The sequence below is a fragment of the Oncorhynchus mykiss genome, chromosome 18 (genome assembly GCF_013265735.2).
Source record: "Oncorhynchus mykiss isolate Arlee chromosome 18, USDA_OmykA_1.1, whole genome shotgun sequence".
In the NCBI taxonomy this organism is placed as follows: domain Eukaryota; kingdom Metazoa; phylum Chordata; class Actinopteri; order Salmoniformes; family Salmonidae; genus Oncorhynchus; species Oncorhynchus mykiss.
The window spans coordinates 57,793,249-57,816,092 of NC_048582.1; the positions used below are offsets into that span (position 1 = coordinate 57,793,249).

Genomic DNA, 22,844 nt, shown 5'->3' on the forward strand with positions numbered 1-22,844 from the left:
GTTGTTCTGCCCCTGAACAAGGCAGTTAGCCCTCTGTTCCTAGGCCATCATGTTAAATAAGAATTTGTTCTTAACTGACTTGCCTAGTTAAATAAAGGTTCAATTAAAAAATAAATATCTATTCCAGTCACCCAGCTCAATGTAACATTGACAGGTTTAGGCTACTACATGATACTCAAATTGTTCCTATACCCATCATGAGGTTGCAACAACCTATGAAGGAAAGTTTACAACGTAGGTGCATAGGTCGAGAGAAAATTTGTAGTAATCAAGGTGACAGAAAGTGACACATTCAATACTACATTGCACACTTTTGCCTGCATCTAGCTGATCTAGGGTGCAATCAATAGTCCAGTGTTTCCCAAACAAGGCGTCATGATTAGTTGACTATTTGAATCAGCTGTGTAGTGCTTTGAAGAAGAAAAAAACACATGTACCCCATGGGGTCCCCAGGACCGAGTTTGGGAAACCCTGCATTAGTCCAACAATTGCAAACAATAGTTTCTATCGGACAAATTCAGGTATGTTTATACCCATTCTGTTCTGTTTGCTTCTGTTTATGATACTTAAAAAAAAAATCCAACGGAATCGGTGGAATGAATACACCCCTGATCACACACAAACACAGTTCCCTTTCATTGCAGCCACATACAAACAGCATGATCACTTTCTTCATTTAACAATTCCTTCTAGCATCTACGCGCTCTCCTTCTCTCACCTTTTCCCTTCGCTTGTGGACTTTAGTGCACAACACAGTTGTGACCAGGCAAAAAAACTTTCCAAGTCAAACCGTCATATCATAATCGCTACACACAGCCTACATCATTGTCAACATAGTTACTAGAATTAACCAGCTAGTAAACCTGCTACAATCATGCAGTACAGTGTACAGTCAGCAAGCAGTTTAGCAGTTATACCGGCGGGCCCCTGGTTGCAATTAATTAATAAAACCAAACACGTTCCTGTGTGGATAGCCATAGCCTGCTAGCTAACATAGCATCCTTCTATGTTTGAGCCGGGTGTTTGAGTAGGCTAAACTAGCTAGCTGCATTCGCTAGCTAAGTGAAAAAATACAACGAAATATAGCTATCTCTCGCTATCTCTTGCATCTCTTTCATTTTAATTAGAAACTTATCATATCTGAAAATGTAGCTAGACTCTTACCCGTATAAATGAATAAACGCTTCATGGCAACGTGACTTTTCCGTTTGATTTGTTAGCTAGCTGCAGCTTGTTTGGCCAGTTGTGTCAAGTCAATCTTGTTCACACTGGCTGTGTGCAGAAAGTAGTCCATCACAAATAAAGTAATAGTGCAAAAATGTCTTGAATACAAAGTTTTATGTTTGGAGCAAATCCAATACAACACATTACTGAGTACCACTCTCCATATTTTCAAGCATATTGGTGGCTGCATCATGTTATGGCAGTGGAGGCTCCTCAGAGGAGGAAGGGGAAGTGAAACATTTCAAAAAGTGAACCATTAAAGTTACCCTTTTCAGATAAAACTATACTAAATATATATAGCTAGCACTGCAGTGCCTAACATGTGGTGAGTAGTTAACTAAAAGAGAGAAAGACAATAGTTGAGCAGTTTTGAACAAATTCAAGTGAAAAAAATACTCACGCTCTCTCTTGATTCTTGAAGAAATGCATTTGTTCAAAACTGTTCAACTATTGTCTTTCTTTTAGTTAACTACTCACCACATTTTATACAATGCAGTGCTAGCTAACTGTAGCTTATTCTTTCAGTACTAGATTCATTATCTGATCCTTTGATTGGGTGGACAACAAGTCAGTTCATGCTGCAAAGTTTGAGGACATCCTCCAGAAGTTGTCAAAATTACTGTGTAAGTCTATGGAAGGGGGTGAGAACCATGAGAACCATGAACCTCCATGAGTACCCAGAGCAGGATGGAAACTAGCTGTCCTCCGGCAACGCCACGGTGCTACCCTACAGATTGCTGTTGAGGCTACTGTAGACCTTCATTGCAAAACAGTGTGTTTTAATCAATTATTTGGTGACGTGAAAATATTTAGTATAATTTCATCTAAAAAGGATATCTTTAATGTTTCACTTCCCCATCCTCCTCTGAGGAGCCTCCACTGCCATAAGATGATGCAGCCACCACTACGCTTGAAAATATGGAAAGTGGTACTCAGTAATGTGTTGTATTGGATTTGCTACAAACCAAACGGAAAAGACACGCTGCTGTGAAGCGTTCATTCATTTATACGGGTAAGAGTCAAGTTACATTTTCAGATATTATACGTTTCTAAACTTGCCAGAAAGTTGTTTTCATTGCAAGTTAAAGTGTACTGTTAGCTAGGTCGCAAACGTTAGCTTGCTGGCTCACTAGCTAACGTTACATGTATGATCTGTGTAGTAATATTATTAGTATCTCAGAAAGACATTTGCATTGCTAGTTATAGCCTAATGTCAGCTAGCTAGTTAACATTGAACTGATTTAGTTAGCTTTAGCTATCTGCAGATTTCTACTACAGCATTTCATGCATGGTGGCTAGCTATGACAATCCATTTGTACCATAGCTATGGGTTGGGATTATGGTTCATTTTTTAGCTAGCTAGCTACATGTCTAAACAAAAGACTCCACTTCACCAGATTACATGACCGATCAAGTTAGCCAGGTTTGTCTGGGGGTGATGACAGCCATCTATTGTATTTCATGTCTAGACAATAGTGACCTATCCATTTAGTTAGATGTGGCTAGGGGGTAGTTAAAACATTTCTTTAACATAACCTATCGATTTAGACAAGTGTATCTGGGTATAATAATAATTCTAAAATATGTTTTATCTGGACACATCCTAGTTTTGATATTGCTGTAATACAAATATGAAGTAACCATTTCACTGTAGCATGTAAACCTTTTGTATCCTGTGCATATCAACATATCAGGTGATACACCATCCAAAGTGTATTTCATAACTTCAACATGCTCAAAGGTATATTTATTGTCTGTTTATTTTTTCACTCATCTACCAATAGGTGCCCTTCTTTGCGAGGCATTGGAAAACCTCCCTGGTCTTTGTGATTGAATCTGTGTTTGAAATTCAATGCTCGACTGAATTTGGCTGATTTTGGCTGATTTCTTTTGATTTTCCCATGATGTCAAGCAAAGAGGCACTGAGTTTGAAGGTAGACCTTGAAATACATCCACGAGTACACCTCCAATTGACTCAAATGATGTCAATTAGCCTATCAGAAGCTTCTAAAGCATGACGTAATTTTCAGGAATTTTCCAAGCAATTGTGATACAGTGAATTAAAAGTGAAATAATCAGGTCTGTAAACAATTGTTGGAAAAATTACTTGTGTCATGCACAAAGTAGATGTCCTAACTGACTTGCCAAAACTATAGTTTGTTAACAAGAAATGTGTGGAGTGTGGAGTTTTAATGATTCCAACCTAAGTGTATGTAAACTTCCGACTTCAACTGTATTTAGGCTTGCCATAACAAAGGGGTTAAATACTTATTGACTACAGACATTTGAGCTTGGATTTTTTAAATTAATTTGTAAACATTTCTAAAAACATAATTCCACTTTGAATTTATAAGGGTATTGTGCGTAGGGCAAAGATAAAAACAATCACAATTGAATCACTTTTAAATTCAGGCAGTAACACAACAAAATGTGGAAAAAGACAAGGGGTCTGAATACTTTCTGAAGGCAATTATAAATATAAATATATATACAGTACCAGTCAAATTTTGGGAACACCTACTCATTCATAGGTTTTTCTTTAGTTTTTACTATTTTATACATTGTAGAATAATAGTGAAGACATCAAAACTATGAAATAACACATATGGAATCATGTAGTAACCATAAAAGTGTTAGACAAATCAAAATATATTTTATATTTGAGATTCTTCAAAGTAGCCACCCTTTGCCTTAATGACAGCTTTGGTACACTCTTATTACCTTCCATTTGATATATGTTATTGATCAGAACACTTTCAAAAAGGGGAGCCGCCAGTTGTCCATCCCTGCTCTATGCCTTGAAGGAGAAACCGTTCAATCCAAAGCCAAGCCCATGTATCCGAGTGAATTAACAACTGTGACTAGATATAGTCTCTGAATGGAAATGAGTAGACAGACATGGTTATTTATTTGTCATTACTGTGTGGGAGTCATGAAGTCACAGAGGGAGAAATAATATTATTAATGGAAACTAAATTGAATTAAAGCCTAAATTTGACCGTGGGTTCTCTTCAATGTCAGCCTGAGAGACAGACCGATTCCTCACTGGACACATGCACACACAAACACTGTTTCTCTCACACACACACACCACATCTTTGTCTCATACACACATGCGTCTACACACACAAATCCCATTGCTGGGAATGAAGTCTCAATCTTCACAAACAATCAGATAATCCTTCAGGAATCCTTCACTCGCTCTCTTGGTCTCTCTCCATGACACACACATAAATATGTACACACACACAAAAACAATACTGAGTATCTTCCTTTATCCCCTCAGCAGAGCACTGCTATGCAGACATAAGGAGCTCATGTGGCATCAAGGAATTTACCATATAAATGACCTGCCTGTCTGTCTAGAGACAAGATGACAATTCTCCCTAGCCTGAAATCTATTGTGTGTGTGTGTGTTTGTGTGTGCGCACTAAAGTGAGGTTGAGTGTATGCATTTCGCTACACCACAAGCATTTCACTACACCCGCAAAAACACCTGCTAAACACGTGTATGTGACCAATACATTTGATTTGATGAGTTGAGTTCTTTTTTTTATGTGTTTGCACGCATTTGCATCTACAGTACAGCATGGGCATGTGTGCTGCTCTAAGCTGGCTCCCATCCATCTCATGATAAGCTTAACAGAAATGGAGGAGGCTGAATTCAGAGCTGTTGTCTGGATGGTCATGACTTCCTCTGCTAGAGTTCCAAATAGTGCCCTAGTCCTTTTATAGTGCACTATAAAAAGCAACCTAGTTCCTGTTGTATATGGAATAGGGTGCCATTTGGAGTGCAACCACTGTCTGTATTGGGCTGGCTGCTGAATGTTCTGCGTATGTAGCAAATTCAACAACTGACTGACTCAACTTCCTGCATCCATTCCTAAATAGAGTGTGAGGGAAAGTTCATTTTAACATGGACAAAGTGAGGTTTAAAAATCCAGAAACATCTCCCTTTATCGCACCCTCCCTCTCTCCCCAACTCTCTCTTTTCACTCTCTCTGCACAATCTCTTCTGTTCTGTCACAATAGCAGAATTAGTATATTTAGAACCCAGCAGCCTCATGGGACATCTCATCAAACACTCCCAAAACACTGCTGCGCAAAACACACACACACAAAGACACACACACTTCATTCCCTAAACACTGTGCAAAACATCAACTACAGTACTCTCTCATCTTCCTCTCATTTTCAGAGGTAGGAAGGGGGCGTGGATTAGTCTGAACTGTACAGCTGAATCTTTGGTACTGTGGGATGCCTACTCACACTGAGATTATCTTGAAATATACACCCTGGTTACAAACCTTGGTCTTGAAGAGCTACAGAATTCCAAATTAGACTTCTAGCCACTTCATATACAGTGGGGTCTGAAATTATTGACGCCCTTGATAAAGATGAGCAAAAATGACAGTATAAAATAATTAAAATACCGAGCTATATTGTATGCTAAAAAAAATGGGATATTATATTATTTTATACTAGTACATTTCCTTAGAGAAAGACGGGTCATCATTCTAAATAAGAATTTGTTCTGTATAAATAAAGGTGAAATTAAGGTAAAAAAATATATTTTAACAAGTGCTACTTTTTTCTCCTAAAAAGGTAGGAGTCAAAATGATTGACACTCCTGTTTTTAATACCTTTAATTACCTCACCACGTGAGGATAAAGCCACTGAGATGTTTTTTCTGTTTTATGAGATTGGAGAACACATTGGGAGGGATCTTAGACCATTCCTCCATACAGAATCTTTCCAGATCCTTGATATCCTTAGTCTGCTCTTATGGACGGCCCTCTTCAATTCAAACCACAGGTTTTCAATGGGGTTCAAGTCCGGAGACAGACGGCCATTGTAAAATGTTGATTTTTTGACCAATTAACTATTTATTTGTGGATTTGTATGTGTGCTTGGGGTTAATGTCTTGCAGGAAGACCCACTTGTGGCCAAGTTTCAGCCTCCTGGCAAAGGCAACCAGGTTATTGGCTAAAATGTCCTGGTACTTGGAATCAAACCTGGAATCAAAATAGCCCCATAACATCAAAGATCCAACACCATACTTTACAGTAGGTATGAGGTTCTTTTCTGCTCATGCATTCTCATTTCGATGCCAAACCGACCACTGGTATGCGTCGCCAAAGAGCTCTATTTTCATGTCATTCAACAAAATGTAAACGCTTGGAGTTTGATAAATCTCATTGGCACATGGATTGGAATATACCAGTGCTTTGGTCAGGTGACATATAGATCTGTATAAATCAAATGGATTCCTGTCTAATCCTTTATGATGACTAGGGGTTGAATTGGAATTCACTACTGGAGCTAGAAGTGTGTGTGTGTGTGTGTGTGTGTGTGTGTGTGTGTGTGCCTGTCAGTATTCCCTACCTTCCTTCCCCAGCAGGAAATCCAGAAAGTGGTAGGTGTAGGCCACGCCCACCTTGGTCTCCACCTGCGGTCGTCGGAGGGTGGAGTAGATCTTCCCGGGACTCTTCTCCTCCCCAGTCCTCCGCAGCTTAGGAAGCCTGCAGCCCATCCCTCTGCAGGGAGAAAGAGAGGAGGGAGAGATAGAGAGGAGCTAGATTGAAAGGAAGAGAGAAAGCCAGGTAAGAAAGAGAGAGGTGAAGAGAACGAGATGGAGAGAAAGAGAGTGGGAGAGAGAGAGGAGTTTGATTGAAAGGAAGAGATAAAGCCAGGTAAGAAAGAGAGAGGTGAAGAGAACGAGATGGAGAGAAAGAGTGGGAGAGAGAGAGGAGTTTGATTGAAAGGAAGAGAGAAAGCCAGGTAAGAAAGAGAGATGGAGAGAATGAGATGGAGAGAAATAGAGTGGGAGAGAGAGAGGAGTTTGATTGAAAGGAAGAGATAAAGCCAGGTAAGAAAGAGAGATGGAGAGAATGAGATGGAGAGAAATAGAGTGGGAGAGAGAGAGGAGTTTGATTGAAAGGAAGAGATAAAGCCAGGTAAGAAAGAGAGATGGAGAGAATGAGATGGAGAGAAATAGAGTGGGAGAGAGAGAGGAGTTTGATTGAAAGGAAGAGATAAAGCCAGGTAAGAAAGAGAGATGGAGAGAATGAGATGGAGAGAAATAGAGCGGGAGAGAGACCGAACGGAGAGAGATGGAGAGAGAGATGGGGTGAGAGAGGGAAGAGAGAAATAATTAGCATAAAGATAAACTTGTTTCTAAATATAAACCCGTCACAGGTGTTGCATTATAGTATTAAACCCTGCCTCTGTCTGCCGTGAGAAACTATGGGGGATAATGTGTCACAACGCACACACAGCTCGCACACACACAACCATGAACACGTACACACACCAATAATACAGGAATATGAATGTGTCAACCATTACATGGCTGGTGGCCTCAGATACGGGCATCCGCTAATCAAATCTGGGTGATTGGGAGCGACATGTTTGATCAGAATGAATTAAAGCAGAAATGAAACTCAGATTTCCTGCCCTGTCGACCATGACAACATTGGCACTGGAGGAGACGAGAGAAGGAAAGGAGGTGGAGAGGAGGGAAGGGAAGGTAGGGAGGAGGAGGAGGAGGAGAGGAAAATAATGCAAAAAAGAAGGAACTAGGGAAGAGGAGAAGAGAGGAGATGAGGGTCAGAATGAAAAGGAGAGGAACTTGAGGAAGAGGAGAAGAGAGGAGATGAGGGTCAGAATGAAAAGGAGAGGAAATTGAGGAAGAGGAGAAGAGAGGAGATGAGAGTCAGAATGAAAAAGAGAGGAAATTGAGGAAGAGGAGAAGAGAGGAGATGAGAGTCAGAATGAAAAAGAGAGGAAATTGAGGAAGAGGAGAAGAGAGGAGATGAGGGTCAGAATGAAAAGGAGAGGAAATTGAGGAAGAGGAGAAGAGAGGAGATGAGGGTCAGAATGAAAAGGAGAGGAAATTGAGGAAGAGGAGAAGAGAGGAGATGAGAGTCAGAATGAAAAGGAGAGGAAATTGAGGAAGAGAGGAGATGAGAGTCAGAATGAAAAGGAGAGGAAATTAAGGAAGAGGAGAAGAGAGGAGATGAGAGTCAGAATGAAAAGGAGAGGAAATTGAGGAAGAGGAGAAGAGAGGAGATGAGAGTCAGAATGAAAAAGAGAGGAAATTGAGGAAGAGGAGAAGAGAGGAGATGAGAGTCAGAATGAAAAGGAGAGGAAATTGAGGAAGAGGAGAAGAGAGGAGATGAGGGTCAGAATGAAAAGGAGAGGAAATTGAGGAAGAGGAGAAGAGAGGAGATGAGGGTCAGAATGAAAAGGAGAGGAAATTGAGGAAGAGGAGAAGAGAGGAGATGAGAGTCAGAATGAAAAGGAGAGGAAATTGAGGAAGAGGAGAAGAGAGGAGATGAGAGTCAGAATGAAAAAGAGAGGAAATTGAGGAAGAGGAGAAGAGAGGAGATGAGAGTCAGAATGAAAAAGAGAGGAAATTGAGGAAGAGGAGAAGAGAGGAGATGAGGGTCAGAATGAAAAGGAGAGGAAATTGAGGAAGAGGAGAAGAGAGGAGATGAGGGTCAGAATGAAAAGGAGAGGAAATTGAGGAAGAGGAGAAGAGAGGAGATGAGAGTCAGAATGAAAAGGAGAGGAAATTGAGGAAGAGAGGAGATGAGAGTCAGAATGAAAAGGAGAGGAAATTGAGGAAGAGGAGAAGAGAGGAGATGAGAGTCAGAATGAAAAGGAGAGGAAATTGAGGAAGAGGAGAAGAGAGGAGATGAGAGTCAGAATGAAAAGGAGAGGAAATTGAGGAAGAGGAGAAGAGAGGAGATGAGAGTCAGAATGAAAAGGAGAGGAAATTGAGGAAGAGAGGAGATGAGAGTCAGAATGAAAAGGAGAGGAAATTGAGGAAGAGGAGAAGAGAGGAGATGAGGGTCAGAATGAAAAGGAGAGGAAATTGAGGAAGAGGAGAAGAGAGGAGATGAGGGTCAGAATGAAAAAGAGAGGAAATTGAGGAAGAGGAGAAGAGAGGAGATGAGAGTCAGAATGAAAAGGAGAGGAACTTGAGGAAGAGGAGAAGAGAGGAGATGAGTCAGAATGAAAAGGAGAGGAAATTGAGGAAGAGGAAAAATAAAATGAAATAAAGAAAGGATGCAAGGAAGTAAAGAAGGAGACAGGCGGAGGAGAGGAACAGACTAACATAGGGGTTAAAAATGGAGGACAAGGGACATGGGGGTCTGTGGAAACGGGAGAGAAGAAGAGGAGAGTTAGAGAGGAGCGCAGGATCCAGAAGTCAGTTGGGTGGAGTGGAGCGTCGTCAGGCTAATCCCTTGTGACAGTGTCGCTACGATATGACCGTCTCCGCGGTTACCGTTAAAATCCCTGTCAGATACGGCTGGTTAGAGCCGCAAGGAGAAGACAGTGTGTGTGTGTTAATGTGTGTGTGTGTGTGTGTGTGTGTGTGGTTTAAGTCACACTGAGCCAACACAGAAATGTGTGTGACACCTGACTGTGTGTGTGCTAATGCACGTCTTTCTCAACGTGTGTGTGTGGTTTAAGTCACATTGAGCCGATACGGAAAGGTGTATGATAACTCTCAGGTGAGTGTGTGTGTATGTGTGAGGGTAATGGGGACTTATGCAGCCAAGCCGGGTGTGTAAATGTGTGTGATCAGTGTGTATAATGACACCAAGTCCCTTTAGGCCCACAGCAGGACAGACAGACATTAACGCAACTAACAAGTCAAAGAGCCTGCATAGTCACAGTTTTACAACAAATAGCCTAACTCACTGGTGGTGACGAAGTGTGTGTCTCCAGCAGAGAGTAACATGCTCTAAAAGTTAAAAACTTCCAATGGACAACATAATGGATGCGTTTACATAATTCACCTTCCCTCTTCCTCCAGATTGTGTTGACTCCTTACTCATTCAGGTACATTCGTGGAGAACATGCCTTCAATTTCATTAACCATAAGAGGAAACTATGAGTGAGTGAGAGAGAGAGAGAGAGAGAGAGAGAGAGAGAGAGAGAGAGAGAGAGAGAGAGAGAGAGAGAGTGAGAGCATAGACAGTAGGTATATATGTTGAAAGTATGGGAGAGAATGAGAGGAGGGTGAGAGAAACCTCCAGACTCTCCAGTCGACAAGCATCATCGCACAGAGACAGGGGTCGTTTCAGCAAGCAAAGCCACCATCTCAGATTGTTCTGAAATAGTTGATGTAGTTAGAAACAGATAAGTGTTACAGAAAAATTATTTTGCTGAAATATTTATCTAATGAATGCAGATATGCATCTGTTGGTCACAGATCTTTTTTCTTTAAGTAGGGGCGTGGATCAGAAAACCAGTCTGTATCTTGTGTTAACACCATTTGCCTCATGCATCTCCTTCTTGATCAGGTTGGTGATTGTGGCCTGTGGAATGTTGTCCCACTACCTCTTCAATGGCTGTGCGAAGTTGCCATTGGCCCATCTGGCCCATCTGCCCAGTACAGTTGAAACCAGGATTAATCTGTGAAGAGCACACTTCTCCAGCATTCCAGTGGCCATCGAAGGTGAGTACTTGCCCACTGAAGTCAGTTACGACGCCGAACTGCAGTCGGGTCAAATCAAATCTAATTTTATTTGTCACATACACATGGTTAGCAGATGTTAATGCGAGTGTAGCGAAATGCTTGTGCTTCTAGTTCCGACAATGCAGTAATAACCAACGAGTAATCTAACCTAACAATTCCACAACTACTACCTTATACACACAAGTGTAAAGGGATAAAGAATATGTACATAAAGATATGTGAATGAGTGATGGTACAGAACAGCATAGGCAAGATGCAGTAGATGGTATCGAGTACCGTATATACATATGAGATGAGTAATATAGGGTATGTAAACATAAAAGTGGCATAGTTTAAAGTGGCTAGTGGTACATGTATTACATAAAGATGCAGTAGATGATATAGAGTACAGTATATACATGTACATATGAGATGAGTAATGTAGGGTATGTATACATTATATTAAGTGGCATTGTTTAAAGTGGCTAGTGATACATTTTTTACATCAATTTCCATCCATTTCCATTATTAAAGTGGCTGGAGTTGAGTCAGTATGTTGGCAGCAGCCACTCAATGTTAGTGGTGGCTGTTTAACAGTCTGATGGCCTTGAGATAGAAGCTGTTTTTCAGTCTCTCGGTCCCTGCACCTGTACTGACCTCGCCTTCTGGATGATAGCGGGGTGAACAGGCAGTGGCTCGGGTGGTTGTTGTCCTTGATGATCTTTATGGCCTTCCTGTGACATCGGGGGGTGTAGGTGTCCTGAAGGGCAGGTAGTTTGCCCCCTGTGATACGTTGTGCAGACCTCACTACCCTCTGGAGAGCCTTACGGTTGTGGGCGGAGCAGTTGCCGTACCAGGCATGGATACAGCCCGCCAGGATGCTCTTGATTGTGCATCTGTAGAAGTTTGTGAGTGCTTTGGTGACAAGCCGAATTTCTTCAGCCTCCTGAGGTTGAATAGGCGCTAATGCGCCTTCTTCACAACGCTGTCTGTGTGGGTGGACCAATTCAGTTTGTCCGTGATGTGTACGACGAGGAACTTAAGACCCTGGTGAGGACAACGACCATGCAGATGACCTTCCCTGAGATGGTTTCTGACATTTTGTGTAGAAATTCTTCGGTTGTGCAAACCTACAGTTTCATCAGCTGTCCAAGTGGCTGGTCTCAGACAATCCTGGCTGGTCTCAGACGAGGTGAAGAAGCTGGATGTGGAGGTCCTGGGCTGGCGTGGTTACACATGGTCTGTGGTTATGAGGCCAGTTGGACATACTGCCAAATTCTCTAAAATGACATTGAGGTGGCTTATGGTAGATAAATTAACATTTAATTATCTGGCAACAGCTCTGTTGGACATTCCTGTAGTCAGCATGCCAATTGCATGTTCCCTCAAAACTTGAGACATCTGTGGCATTGTGCTGTTTGACAAAACTGCAAATTTTAGCGTGGCCTTTTATTGACCCCAGCACAGGGTGCTCCTGTGTAATGATCATGCTGTTTAATTAGCTTCTTGATATGCCACACCTGTCAGGTGGATGGATTATCTTGGCAAAGGAAAAATGCTCACTAACAGGGATGTAAACAAATTTTGAATATGGAACATTTCTGGGATCTTTTATTTCAGCTCATAAAACATGGGACCAACACCTTACATGTTGAGTTTATCTTGTTGTTCAGTATATAAGTAACATCACTGAGTTACACAACCCATTTTTTATACTTTAGGATGGTTTAGACATAAAGTGAAAAAATGCTAATATATTCACAATCGACTCGCATTGGCTTTGTGACAAAAATACTAAAAAGCATTTGAAACAGTGGCCAGGTCAACAAAACCAAAGCATGGGGTGCTGTCATATCTGGTTCATAGCAGTGTTAATTTTGGCTCAAATCTTGGTCCAAGTGCTCAAGTCTGAGTCCACATTAACTCAAAAGAAAGTTATTTACCCACTGAGATAGTGTAGTGGCGAGAGGAATTTAGTCAATAAACTGAACAAGGTGTAGCCTTAACAAATGGTTAATGGTCCGGTCCGCAAGTAGTCTAGTTTTAGACCGGCCCGCAATATGTTTTAAGAATGTAAAAGCACAAAAATGTGTCATATCTTTGGAACTGTCATCTCTCAAGCCCTTTTCACTAAGAAAAAGAGGGAGACTTGGCTACTTTGTCTACAGAACCTGGCTATGAAATGCAGTAGGGAACATGGGAAGGTTGGGCGAGGGAGGGAAAAATATGGCTAGACTGTTGTTTTACTATTAAACTCAAGACTGCTATTGTTTTTACATTCATGAAGCAGCTTGTGTTTCTTAACCAGGGTAGCTAACTAGAAGGTGACTGGTTAGCTATGGGGAAGCAAGCGAGTCACCTACTCGATGTGTATAATCGGAAGCGGAGCTTGTCTGCCCACACTCATCGCTTGCTCCCCGCAGCTCACCAGCTGATGTAGGGTGTGTGTGTCTCGGGTGTGGCGCGTCGTTCCCACTACCAAACAGAACTGTGCTGTGCATCTGTGCTGCTAATATACATTTTATTAATATTATAATTTTATTAATAATATTATCCATATTATTAACAGTCCACTTAGTAGTCCGATTTTAGTTACAGAGAATTTTGTCTTGTCTCGTTTTAGTCAACTGAAATGAAAAATCTTATTCATTAAGTTATAGTTTTTCCTGGGTCTATTTAGTCAGTTATAGTCTCGTCATTTGAAACTGAAAAATAGGTTTGATGAAAATGTGTCACTATTTTTGTTGACAAAAGTAGCACTAGTCCATAGACCGCCTACAGGGTAAGAAAACCAATGTGAAATGTTGTAATTTGGGTGAACTACCCCTTTAACAATGTGGGGGATTCAACAAAAAAAAAAACTTACTAGCAGGAACAGCACCATCTAGTGGTAAGAACGTGGTAATATCCGGATGTAGGAAGGGACATAAACCCAACAACTTCCAATTACTAATTTCTCTGAACAGGGGAAAAAACATGACCAAAATCACTGAGAATACATTCCATAGGATGAAGACACAATACTCGGAGCCACAGCCCCATACTACATTATTGATGTTGAGGTGGGATTGGCATGGGGTGTGGTTCTGTGGTTGGTTTTTGACAATTTCTTTGGATTCCTCATTCCTCATTGTTAAAAAATTGAAGTCCAAATCGGATATTAGGTACAATATTTATAGACGGGTTAGCTGAGAATGTCACATTAAACAATGCACATGCTTCAATGGGGCAGAAGGCCGTGTGTTGTGATTCTGGATGGCCAGATAGCTAGCAGCAATGACAATAAACTCCATGTGGGGAATCGTAAGTGGCTCGTTTCAGTTAGTTTTATCTTGTTCTTGATACCATGTCTTGTTTTGAGGTGTTTTGACTGATATCACATCTATACAAATTTAGCTAAAATCCACTAGGTAACTAACCAACAACTGTAACGATGTCTCTGAGAGACAAGTGCTCACTGTGCAATTTCATTTTTGCTTTCAATAAACATTGGAGACTAAATATAGTTTAGATGTTGTCAACGATCTAATGCAGCCCCATCTGTTTTTCCCCGTAGTTGTGCACACATCGGTTTGTTGCTAAACAACCAACCACTCTATTTAATGTTACACAGTTGAAGTCTGAAGTTTACATACACCTTAGACAAATACATTTAAACTCAGTTTATTCACAATTCCTGACATTTAATCCTAGTAAACATTCCCTGTCTTAGGTCAGTTAGGATCACCACTTTATTTTAAGAATGTGAAATGTCAGAATAATAGTAGAGAGAATGATTTATTTCAGATTTTATTTCTTTCATCACATTCCCAGTGTGTCAGAAGTTTACATACGCTCCATGAGTATTTGGCAGCATTGTTTAATTTGGGTCAAACGTTTCAGGTAGCCTTCCACAAGCTTCCCACTTCTGGAATTGTGATACAGTGAATTAAGTGTAATAATAAGTGAAATAATCTGTTTGCAAACAATTGTTGGAAAAATTACTTGTGTCACTTACCAAAACTATAGTTTCTTAACATGAAATGTATGGAGTGGTTGAAAAACGAGTTTTAATGACTCCAACCTAAGTGTATGTAAACTAAAGACCGCTCAGCAAGGAAGAAGCCACTGCTCCAAATGGCCATAAAAAAAAGCCAGACTACGGTTTGCAACTGCACATGGGGACAAAGATCGTACTTTTTGGAGAAATGTCCTCTGGTCGGATGAAACAAAAATAGAACTGTTTGACCATAATAACCATCGTTATGTTTGGAGGATAAAGGGGAAGGCTTGCAAGCCGAAGAACACTATCCCAACCATGAAACACGGGGGTGGCAGCATCATGTTGTGCGGGTGCTTTGCTGCAGGAGGGACTGGTGCACTTCACAAAATAGATGGCATCATGAGGAAAGGAAAATATGTGGATATATTGAAGCAACATCTCAAGACATCAGTCAGGAAGTTAAAGCTTGGACGCAAATGTATCTTCCAAATGGACAATGACCCCAAGCATACTTCCAAAGTTGTGGCAAAATGGCTTAAGGACAACAAAGTCAAGGTATTGGAGTGGCCATCACAAAGCCCTGACCTCAATCCTATAGAAAATTTGTGGGCAGAACTGAAAAAGCATGTGCGAGCAAGGAGGCCTACAAACCTGACTCAGTTAAACCTCCTCTGTCAGGAGGAATGGGCCAAAATTCACCCAACATATTGTGAGAAGCTTGTGGAAGGCTACCCGAAATGTTTGACCCAAGTTAAACAATTTAAAGGCATTGCTACTGAATACTAATTGAGTGTATGTAAACTTCTGACCCCCTGGGAATGTGATGAAAGAACTAAAATCATTCTCTACTATTATTCTGACATTTCACATTCTTAAAATAAAGTGGTGATCCTAACTGACCTAAGACAGGGTATTTTTACTAGGATTAAATGTCAGGAATTGTGAAAAACTGAGTTTAAATGTATTTGGCTTAGGTGTATGTAAACTTCCGATTTCAACTGTTCAAGTTACTCCAGGAAGTGATGTTGCAGGCCAGCCCCTCTCACTGAGTCAGGCCGACTGGGGTACTGCAGGCTGCCATTAGCAAATAAATGATTGTTATTTCTTCTGAGTGCGATTTTAAATTAATAGTTTCCAGGACATACATCTGGTGTATTAGAAGCAATTAGATTGTTACCATTATTTTCTTTAAAACAATGCCTGGTCAGCCTTTAACTTCTGTGGCTTCAATGAGGGTGCAGTCGTTCTCCCCTTGTGTAGACAGACAGTAGTGGGGTCCTTCTGTTCACTTCTCTTATTGCTCTAGCAGCAGAAGAATGTCCCCTGCTGAGAATGCTTTTCCCATAAAGTAGTCCAACCACATTTTCCACTAATCCTGTAAAAGAGACTGCTTCCGTTATTAGAACACACAGATAAACTACAAACATACTCTGTCCCCTAGGCTTGTATTAAACACACTGTCTGCTAACACCGAGGGAGAACATTAAGGTTCAAGTGGTGCAGGAGGAGACAAGCTTTTAACTGGTTCTACTGTTGAAGCCCTTAACTGGTTCTACTGTTGAAGCTTTTAAGCTTTTAACTGGTTCTACAGTTGAAGACCTTAACTGGCTCTACTGTTGAAGCCCTTAACTGGTTCTACTGTTGAAGCTTTTAAGCTTTTAACTGGCTCTACTGTTGAAGACCTTAACTGGTTCTACTGTTGAAGACCTTAACTGGTTCTACTGTTGAAGCTTTTAAGCTTTTAACTGGCTCTACTGTTGAAGACCTTAACTGGTTCTACTGTTGAAGCTTTTAAGCTTTTAACTGGCTCTACTGTTGAAGACCTTAACTGGTTCTACTGTTGAAGCTTTTAAGCTTTTAACTGGCTCTACTGTTGAAGACCTTAACTGGTTCTACTGTTGAAGACCTTAACTGGTTCTACTGTTGAAGCTTTTAAGCTTTTAACTGGCTCTACTGTTGAAGACCTTAACTGGTTCTACTGTTGAAGCTTTTAAGCTTTTAACTGGCTCTACTGTTGAAGACCTTAACTGGTTCTACTGTTGAAGCTTTTAAGCTTTTAACTGGCTCTACTGTTGAAGACCTTAACTGGTTCTACTGTTGAAGACCTTAACTGGTTCTACTGTTGAAGACCTTAACTGGTTCTACTGTTGAAGACCTTAACTGGTTCTACTGTTGAAGCTTTTAAGCTTTTAACTGGCTCTACTGTTGAAGACCTTAACTGGTTCTACTGTTGAAGCTTTTAAGCTTTTAACTGGCTCTACTGTTGAAGACCTTAACTGGTTCTACTGTTGAAGCTTTTAAGCTTTTAACTGGCTCTACTGTTGAAGACCTTAACTGGTTCTACTGTTGAAGACCTTAACTGGTTCTACTGTTGAAGACCTTAACTGGTTCTACTGTTGAAGACCTTAACTGGTTCTACTGTTGAAGCTTTTAACTGGCTCTACTGTTGAAGACCTTAACTGGTTCTACTGTTGAAGACCTTAACTGGTTCTACTGTTGAAGACCTTAACTGCTTCTACTGTTCAAAGCTTTTAACTGGTTCTACTGTTCCAAGCGTTTAACTGCTTCTACTGTTCAAAGCTTTTAACTGCTTCTACTGTTCAAAGCTTTTAACTGGTTCTACTGTTCCAAGCGTTTAACTGGTTCTACTGTTCAAAGCTTTTAACTGGTTCTACTGTTCCAAGCGTTTAACTGGTTCTACTGTTCCAAGCTTTTAACTGGTTATACTGTTCCATACGTTTAACTGGTTCTACTGTTCCATGCGTTTAACTGGTTCTACTGTTCCATGTGTTTAACTGCTTCTACTGTTCCAAGCTTTTAACTGGTTCTACTGTTCCAAGCGTTTAACTGGTTCTACTGTTCCAAGCGTTTAACTGGTTCTACTGTTCCAAGCGTTTAACTGGTTCTACTGTTCAAAGCATTTAACTGGTTCTACTGTTCCAAGCTTTTATCTGGTTCCACTGTTGAAGTGTTTAACTGGTTCTACTGTTCCAACTGGTTCTACTGTTGAAGCTTTTAACTGGTTATTCTGTTCTGTTGAATCATAACTGGTTCTACTGTAGTTCTGCTGTTTAAGCTTTTAACTAGTTCTGCTACCTGTGTGGTTTGAAGAGTTGGGTTTAGATGATGAACTGCAGTCCCATCATAACTGCTCAGCACTACCTGTGGTGATAATCTTACCACACGGTTAAGGTGAGGCATCTATCACCACAAAAAAATACAGAGCCCTTAGAAGTTAAATGAGCAAAGGAAGGCGGTATGAGGAAAGAGAGAAGAGCTGGAGAGAGACAGAGGAGGGCATCTCATTAAAGCAGCTCTTTTAACTGAGTTATTTTAAATGACAGCGCAACCAAACGCGGATTACACGCGAGGATAATCCGTCTGTGCTGTGGCACCGCTATCTTGGAACTCTTCTGGGGAGCGCAAACGCACAGAGAAACGCCATTCATCTTCCGCGGAGGGAGAGCGCGAGATGGGCACGCGGATGAAAAGATTCGCACTAAATATGGAAGGGGACGCAGGAAGAAGAACAAAAATGTAAAAGGGGATTAGAGAGAGCATGGGAGAGTGTCAATGTGCTCCGAGGGAGACATGATCCCTGAAGAAATAAAATAAACCTAAATGGGTATAAACTATAATGAATACGATTTCACACACCTGTTTGACGTTGATGAATTGCCTGCAAACATTGTCATCCAATTCATTTCAATGGGTAGCCTGAATCTAGTCTACTTTCCAAGAATAACACCAGACATATTGTCAAACACCCTATGAAAAAAAGTTACTTTTTATTTGTGGTGATTTACAAACAAATGTATGCTACATTACGAAAAACGCCAAAAGGGGGCCAACATGCGCCTGTGGGTTTTTTGTGCACCTTTCTCTCCTGCATGCTGAGGGCACGTGGCGAACTGCTGGTGCCCGTTTTAACAATGGCAGTTTAGCAAACAGGAAAAGACAGATCGCTTACGCACCGAATCACACTCTCGCACATTTCTCTGCTCTTTCCATCTCTCCAGCTGCGCTTGACACAATTTACTCTGTCACGCATATCTGGGCTTGAGCCCTGCCAGAGAGTGTGGCGTGATTGGAATACTATCCACAAATAGTCGCTGGCACAGACATCAAAATCAATATCATACAGCGGATAAGAATCGTTTACAGGTCTTGGCAGAACGTATAACCTAGAGTAGAACATTGGTCGGGTGTTAATTAACCGTTATTAACTGTTGTGACCAGAACTTGTGTTGTGGCCAAAAACGAGCCCATGTAAGGGATCCTTCTATAGACAATCCATAACTTCTCCCCTCTCTTTCCAAAAAAGTGTACACTGTACAGTTGAGTCTACACACGTCTCAGACGTTTCCCAATAGTTTATCTTAGAGGCCCCAGATAGATGTTGCCAGTAGACCTACAACATTAATAAGTGATGAGAATACTTTTCGTTTCATCTAGGATAAGAACAACACCCGTGAACCTTGCCCTACATTTCCATTCCATCTTAGTACACAAATGTAATTCGTTTTCAGAGAGCTGAGACAAACAACAAAACATAAACATACCCGTTTGGATGTTGTCACGGGCAGAGGAGTCGAACCCAGTCAGGACACATGGGCAAGCAATGAGCTCATGTGGTTACACCAACACACAAACAAACCCTCACACTCTTCCTGGGGTAAATGTGTCCTCGGTGTGTTTCTCTGTGCGCCTGTCTGTCAATCCACAGTCGTCGGTGAGATCACCTCGGTTGAAGAGGCACTACCCGCGGTTAAGATCATGCTGCTCCGCTAACCGGAAATCCGAATCCTCCCTCTGACAACTGTACAGTACTGTATCCCTCCCTAAACCCGTGATATCAACTCCTCACACACACTCCGTTCTCTTCTCCCCGCTCACTCCCTCCAATTATATCTCCCTCTATGTGTGTGTTTGAGAGCGTCAGCACGGTCTACCATTATGCTTCTCTCCTCCCTCTGCTTATTGAACCTTCGCTACAGTTGCAGAAGGCTGATTTAACCAGCAGGGAAGGAAGCGCAATAGTATGAGTGAAGAGGAAGCCACAAAGAGTGAATAAAATGGCAAGCTCAATTACTGAATTAGAAATGTCATAACGGCATGTTATAGCAAGTGCTGTAGGTCTGTTTTAGCACTTGATCATGACTCAGTTTCTTTACACATAAGTGTCACTGGACAAAGGCGTCTTCTGTACAGGGGAGTTTTGAGCCCCAACACTCCGCCTGAACATTAACACGCATTGGTTCTGGAAGGGCTTGGAAACATAATCCTTATTTTGAGGGGTCTTCAGGCATAAGTGACATACGGGGATAATACAGTAAGAACAGGCCATCTTCTGAATTATGTCGCTGTACATTTCAAAAGTTCTGAACAAATAGTAATATTGACTACGTCTGTCCTAGCTCGCTCATTAATATCTTAATATAAATCACGAATTGCCTCATCCACTCGTCGTCCCCTTATGCAATAGTGTGTACATCTCAATTGTCAGTAGAAACCACGTGTAGGCAAGTCTTCCATAACAGCTGTTTTTTTAAAGGCAGTAAATGAGGTTGAAGGAACTGTTTCCCTGCCAGACAAGGCTCTCCGGATAGCCAGGTGTAGCAGCGGTAAAATGTTGGGACTACTGTTGGGGTAGCTTTGTGAGTGACCTAACAGTTTGTGGGCACCATTTCGTCACAATTATAGTGCAATTAATGTATTGGTTTGTGTAGTGACTTTGTCATGCATTAAAAATAAAAAAAATCCTGAGTTTGTCCGACCAAGATTTACATGCTAAAATCGCCACTGGACATAAGGTTTTTTTTGGGGGGGGAAATTCAGGGTCAACTAACTGTTGAGTTAGCGTACACAAGGTGCAAGGTGGGAAATTGGTTGAGCATCAGACGTTTTTCTAATTGTTATGTCAGTCACAGAACATGTAAAGTGCTTGGACTAGAAGGAGCACGTTAGGTTGCTTTAGTCCTTTATTTAACTATGTCTGAATGGAAATTGAGTTTGTGACATTGTGTTCAGTCAGTCAGTCATTGACAGAAAAGTTGTTGATGTTGACAGACTCAAAGCATGTTTTTTTTTATTATACCTTTATTTAACTAGGCAAGTCAGTTAAGAACAAATTCTTATTTTCAATGACGGCCTAGGAACAGTGGGTTAACTGCCTGTTCAGGGGCAGAACGACAGATTTGTACCATGTCAGCTCGGGGATTTGAACTTGCAACCTTTCGGTTACTAGTCCAACACTAACCACTAGGCTACCCTGCCGTTTGTATGGAAGTTGTGCGGGGTTTGTGTTAGGCGTGGATCGCCGTTATAAATTCATATTTCATAAAGCCTATCAGACTACTCCATAATTCAGAGCAGCCTGTCTGTGAAGGGGGCAGGCCCCCCCAGGGAGCATAGGTAGTACACCAGCATACTGCTGTCTGTGACAAAATGGTCTGTGACCAGAAGAGTCTGATTTGCCTTGACAGAAAAGCAGCTGTGACCAACCAGCAGCCACTTTTGGAGTGTATGCCAAATCAGGGAAGGACTAACCTGAACTTACCCAATAATAAATGCTAGTTTATGTTGCAACACATTTTGCTAGGTGTGCACTAACAAAACCACCCCGGGTCACAAATTGTGGAATAGATCAAACGGCGTACCAAAGCTGACTTAAGTTCGGTTCAGGTTCAGCTTCATACTTCAATTTAGCTTTGACCATAACGGAATCGTAGGACATGTCTGCTCTTTGGATCACACTCTGGGTCTTGACCAACAACCAATTTCAGATGGCAACCAGTCCACAGTGAAGACAGGAGCACTTCTGCACAACAGTAGACAGAAAAAACTTCAGAAACAGTGTACTCATCTGGGAAATAAAGCTCCAAGGGTCATGGATTGAAACTGGGGGAGAAATGTCCACTTGAAAATTGGACTGATGGTATACAGTACAACGGTCAGGAAACAATTACAGCTTTCAGTAAAGTACGAGTGTGTGATTACTTAATTCAAATTTATTTGTATATATATATTTTTTTTAAACAAAATCCAAACCTTAAATTGTTAACATGAACACCTCAACAAGAACACCTCAACAAGAACCCAACTTAAACCAGTACAGTGATCTAGAAAAGCTCTAACCATCATATTCCCATCAACATGATTAGATTCCTTTAAGATCAATGGCTAGGTTACATCCCAAATGTTACTTTCGACCAGAGAAGTAGTGCACTATAAGCAATAGGGTGCCATTTTAAACAACTTTGGGTACCGAATAGCATGGGTCATAGCAGGAGAATTGACAATGAAAACTAAACCAAGAGATCCATGACAAGGTACAACTATGCATGCCGAGGGTACATTTAGAAGAGGTTATCCAGGGCAGGCAAAACCTTACGTCCACATACACCTGGGCAAACTGCTGGATGTTACTGATATGAAATCCCACCCATGACCCGATGTATCCAAATGTTATCCCATTTAAATGCACCCAGTTAACCCATTGGCCTGAAACGTGATTACATCAGGGTTTTTCATTCATGAAATCAAAATGACACCACCTCGAAAAAAAAAAAAAAAAACTCTTCTTAAACACAATAAAATCAGTGCAACAATTTCTCTCAATAAAGTGAACTTCAAACTGTAGTGATGGAACACATGGCTTTTAGTTATGTCCTTAATTTGAGTGAATTAAAATTTAAAGAAGTTTTCCCGACCCAGGCTGCATTATAAAAGTAGTTTATCAACACCTTCATGGGAAATTGACGCAGTGATTTTCCTCTTGGAAGAGCTGGAACAGTCCAAGTCAACTCCCCAAATTGCACCCAATATAGTTCACTACTTTTGATCAGGGCCCTAGTCAAAAGTAGTGCACTAAATAGGGAACAGGGTGCCATTTGGGACGTAACCTAAGAAACATTGACCAGTGCCACAATAAAAGGATCCATAACTTTGGAAACAGCAACACTCGAGATACCAGTGCATCCCAATTCTAAATAAACCCCTCATAACAGAAAAGCAGGCAGGCACTTGGAATACAGTGATGGAAAACAAAATGGTGACTAAAGTAGCTTATTAAGACAGGAACAAAAAAACAGTACCTGAAAAATGTGTTAGTGTTGTGCCCAATGCTGCCCTCATAATAACTCAACGCACTAGTTTATCTTAAAT

At 41.1% G+C, this 22,844-nt stretch overlaps 1 protein-coding gene across 2 annotated transcripts in view; it reads right to left on the reverse strand.

Annotated features, from left to right (window-relative positions):
* rftn1a (raftlin, lipid raft linker 1a) overlaps window positions 1-19,643 on the reverse strand; it is a 46,392-nt gene extending 26,749 nt beyond the window's left edge. The window contains exons 1-2 of one of the 2 annotated variants that reach the window (XM_021572569.2): window positions 19,241-19,643; window positions 6,610-6,799 (exon numbers count right to left, since the gene is read on the reverse strand). In XM_021572569.2, coding sequence (XP_021428244.2) covers window positions 6,610-6,757 — 148 coding nt within the window. In that variant the 5' untranslated portion in view covers window positions 6,758-6,799; window positions 19,241-19,643. Of the gene's footprint in view, window positions 1-6,609; window positions 6,852-19,240 lie in introns of those variants that run through there. The other variant, XM_036953351.1, reaches the window with a different exon arrangement.
* Between the last annotated feature and the right edge of the window lie 3,201 nt (window positions 19,644-22,844).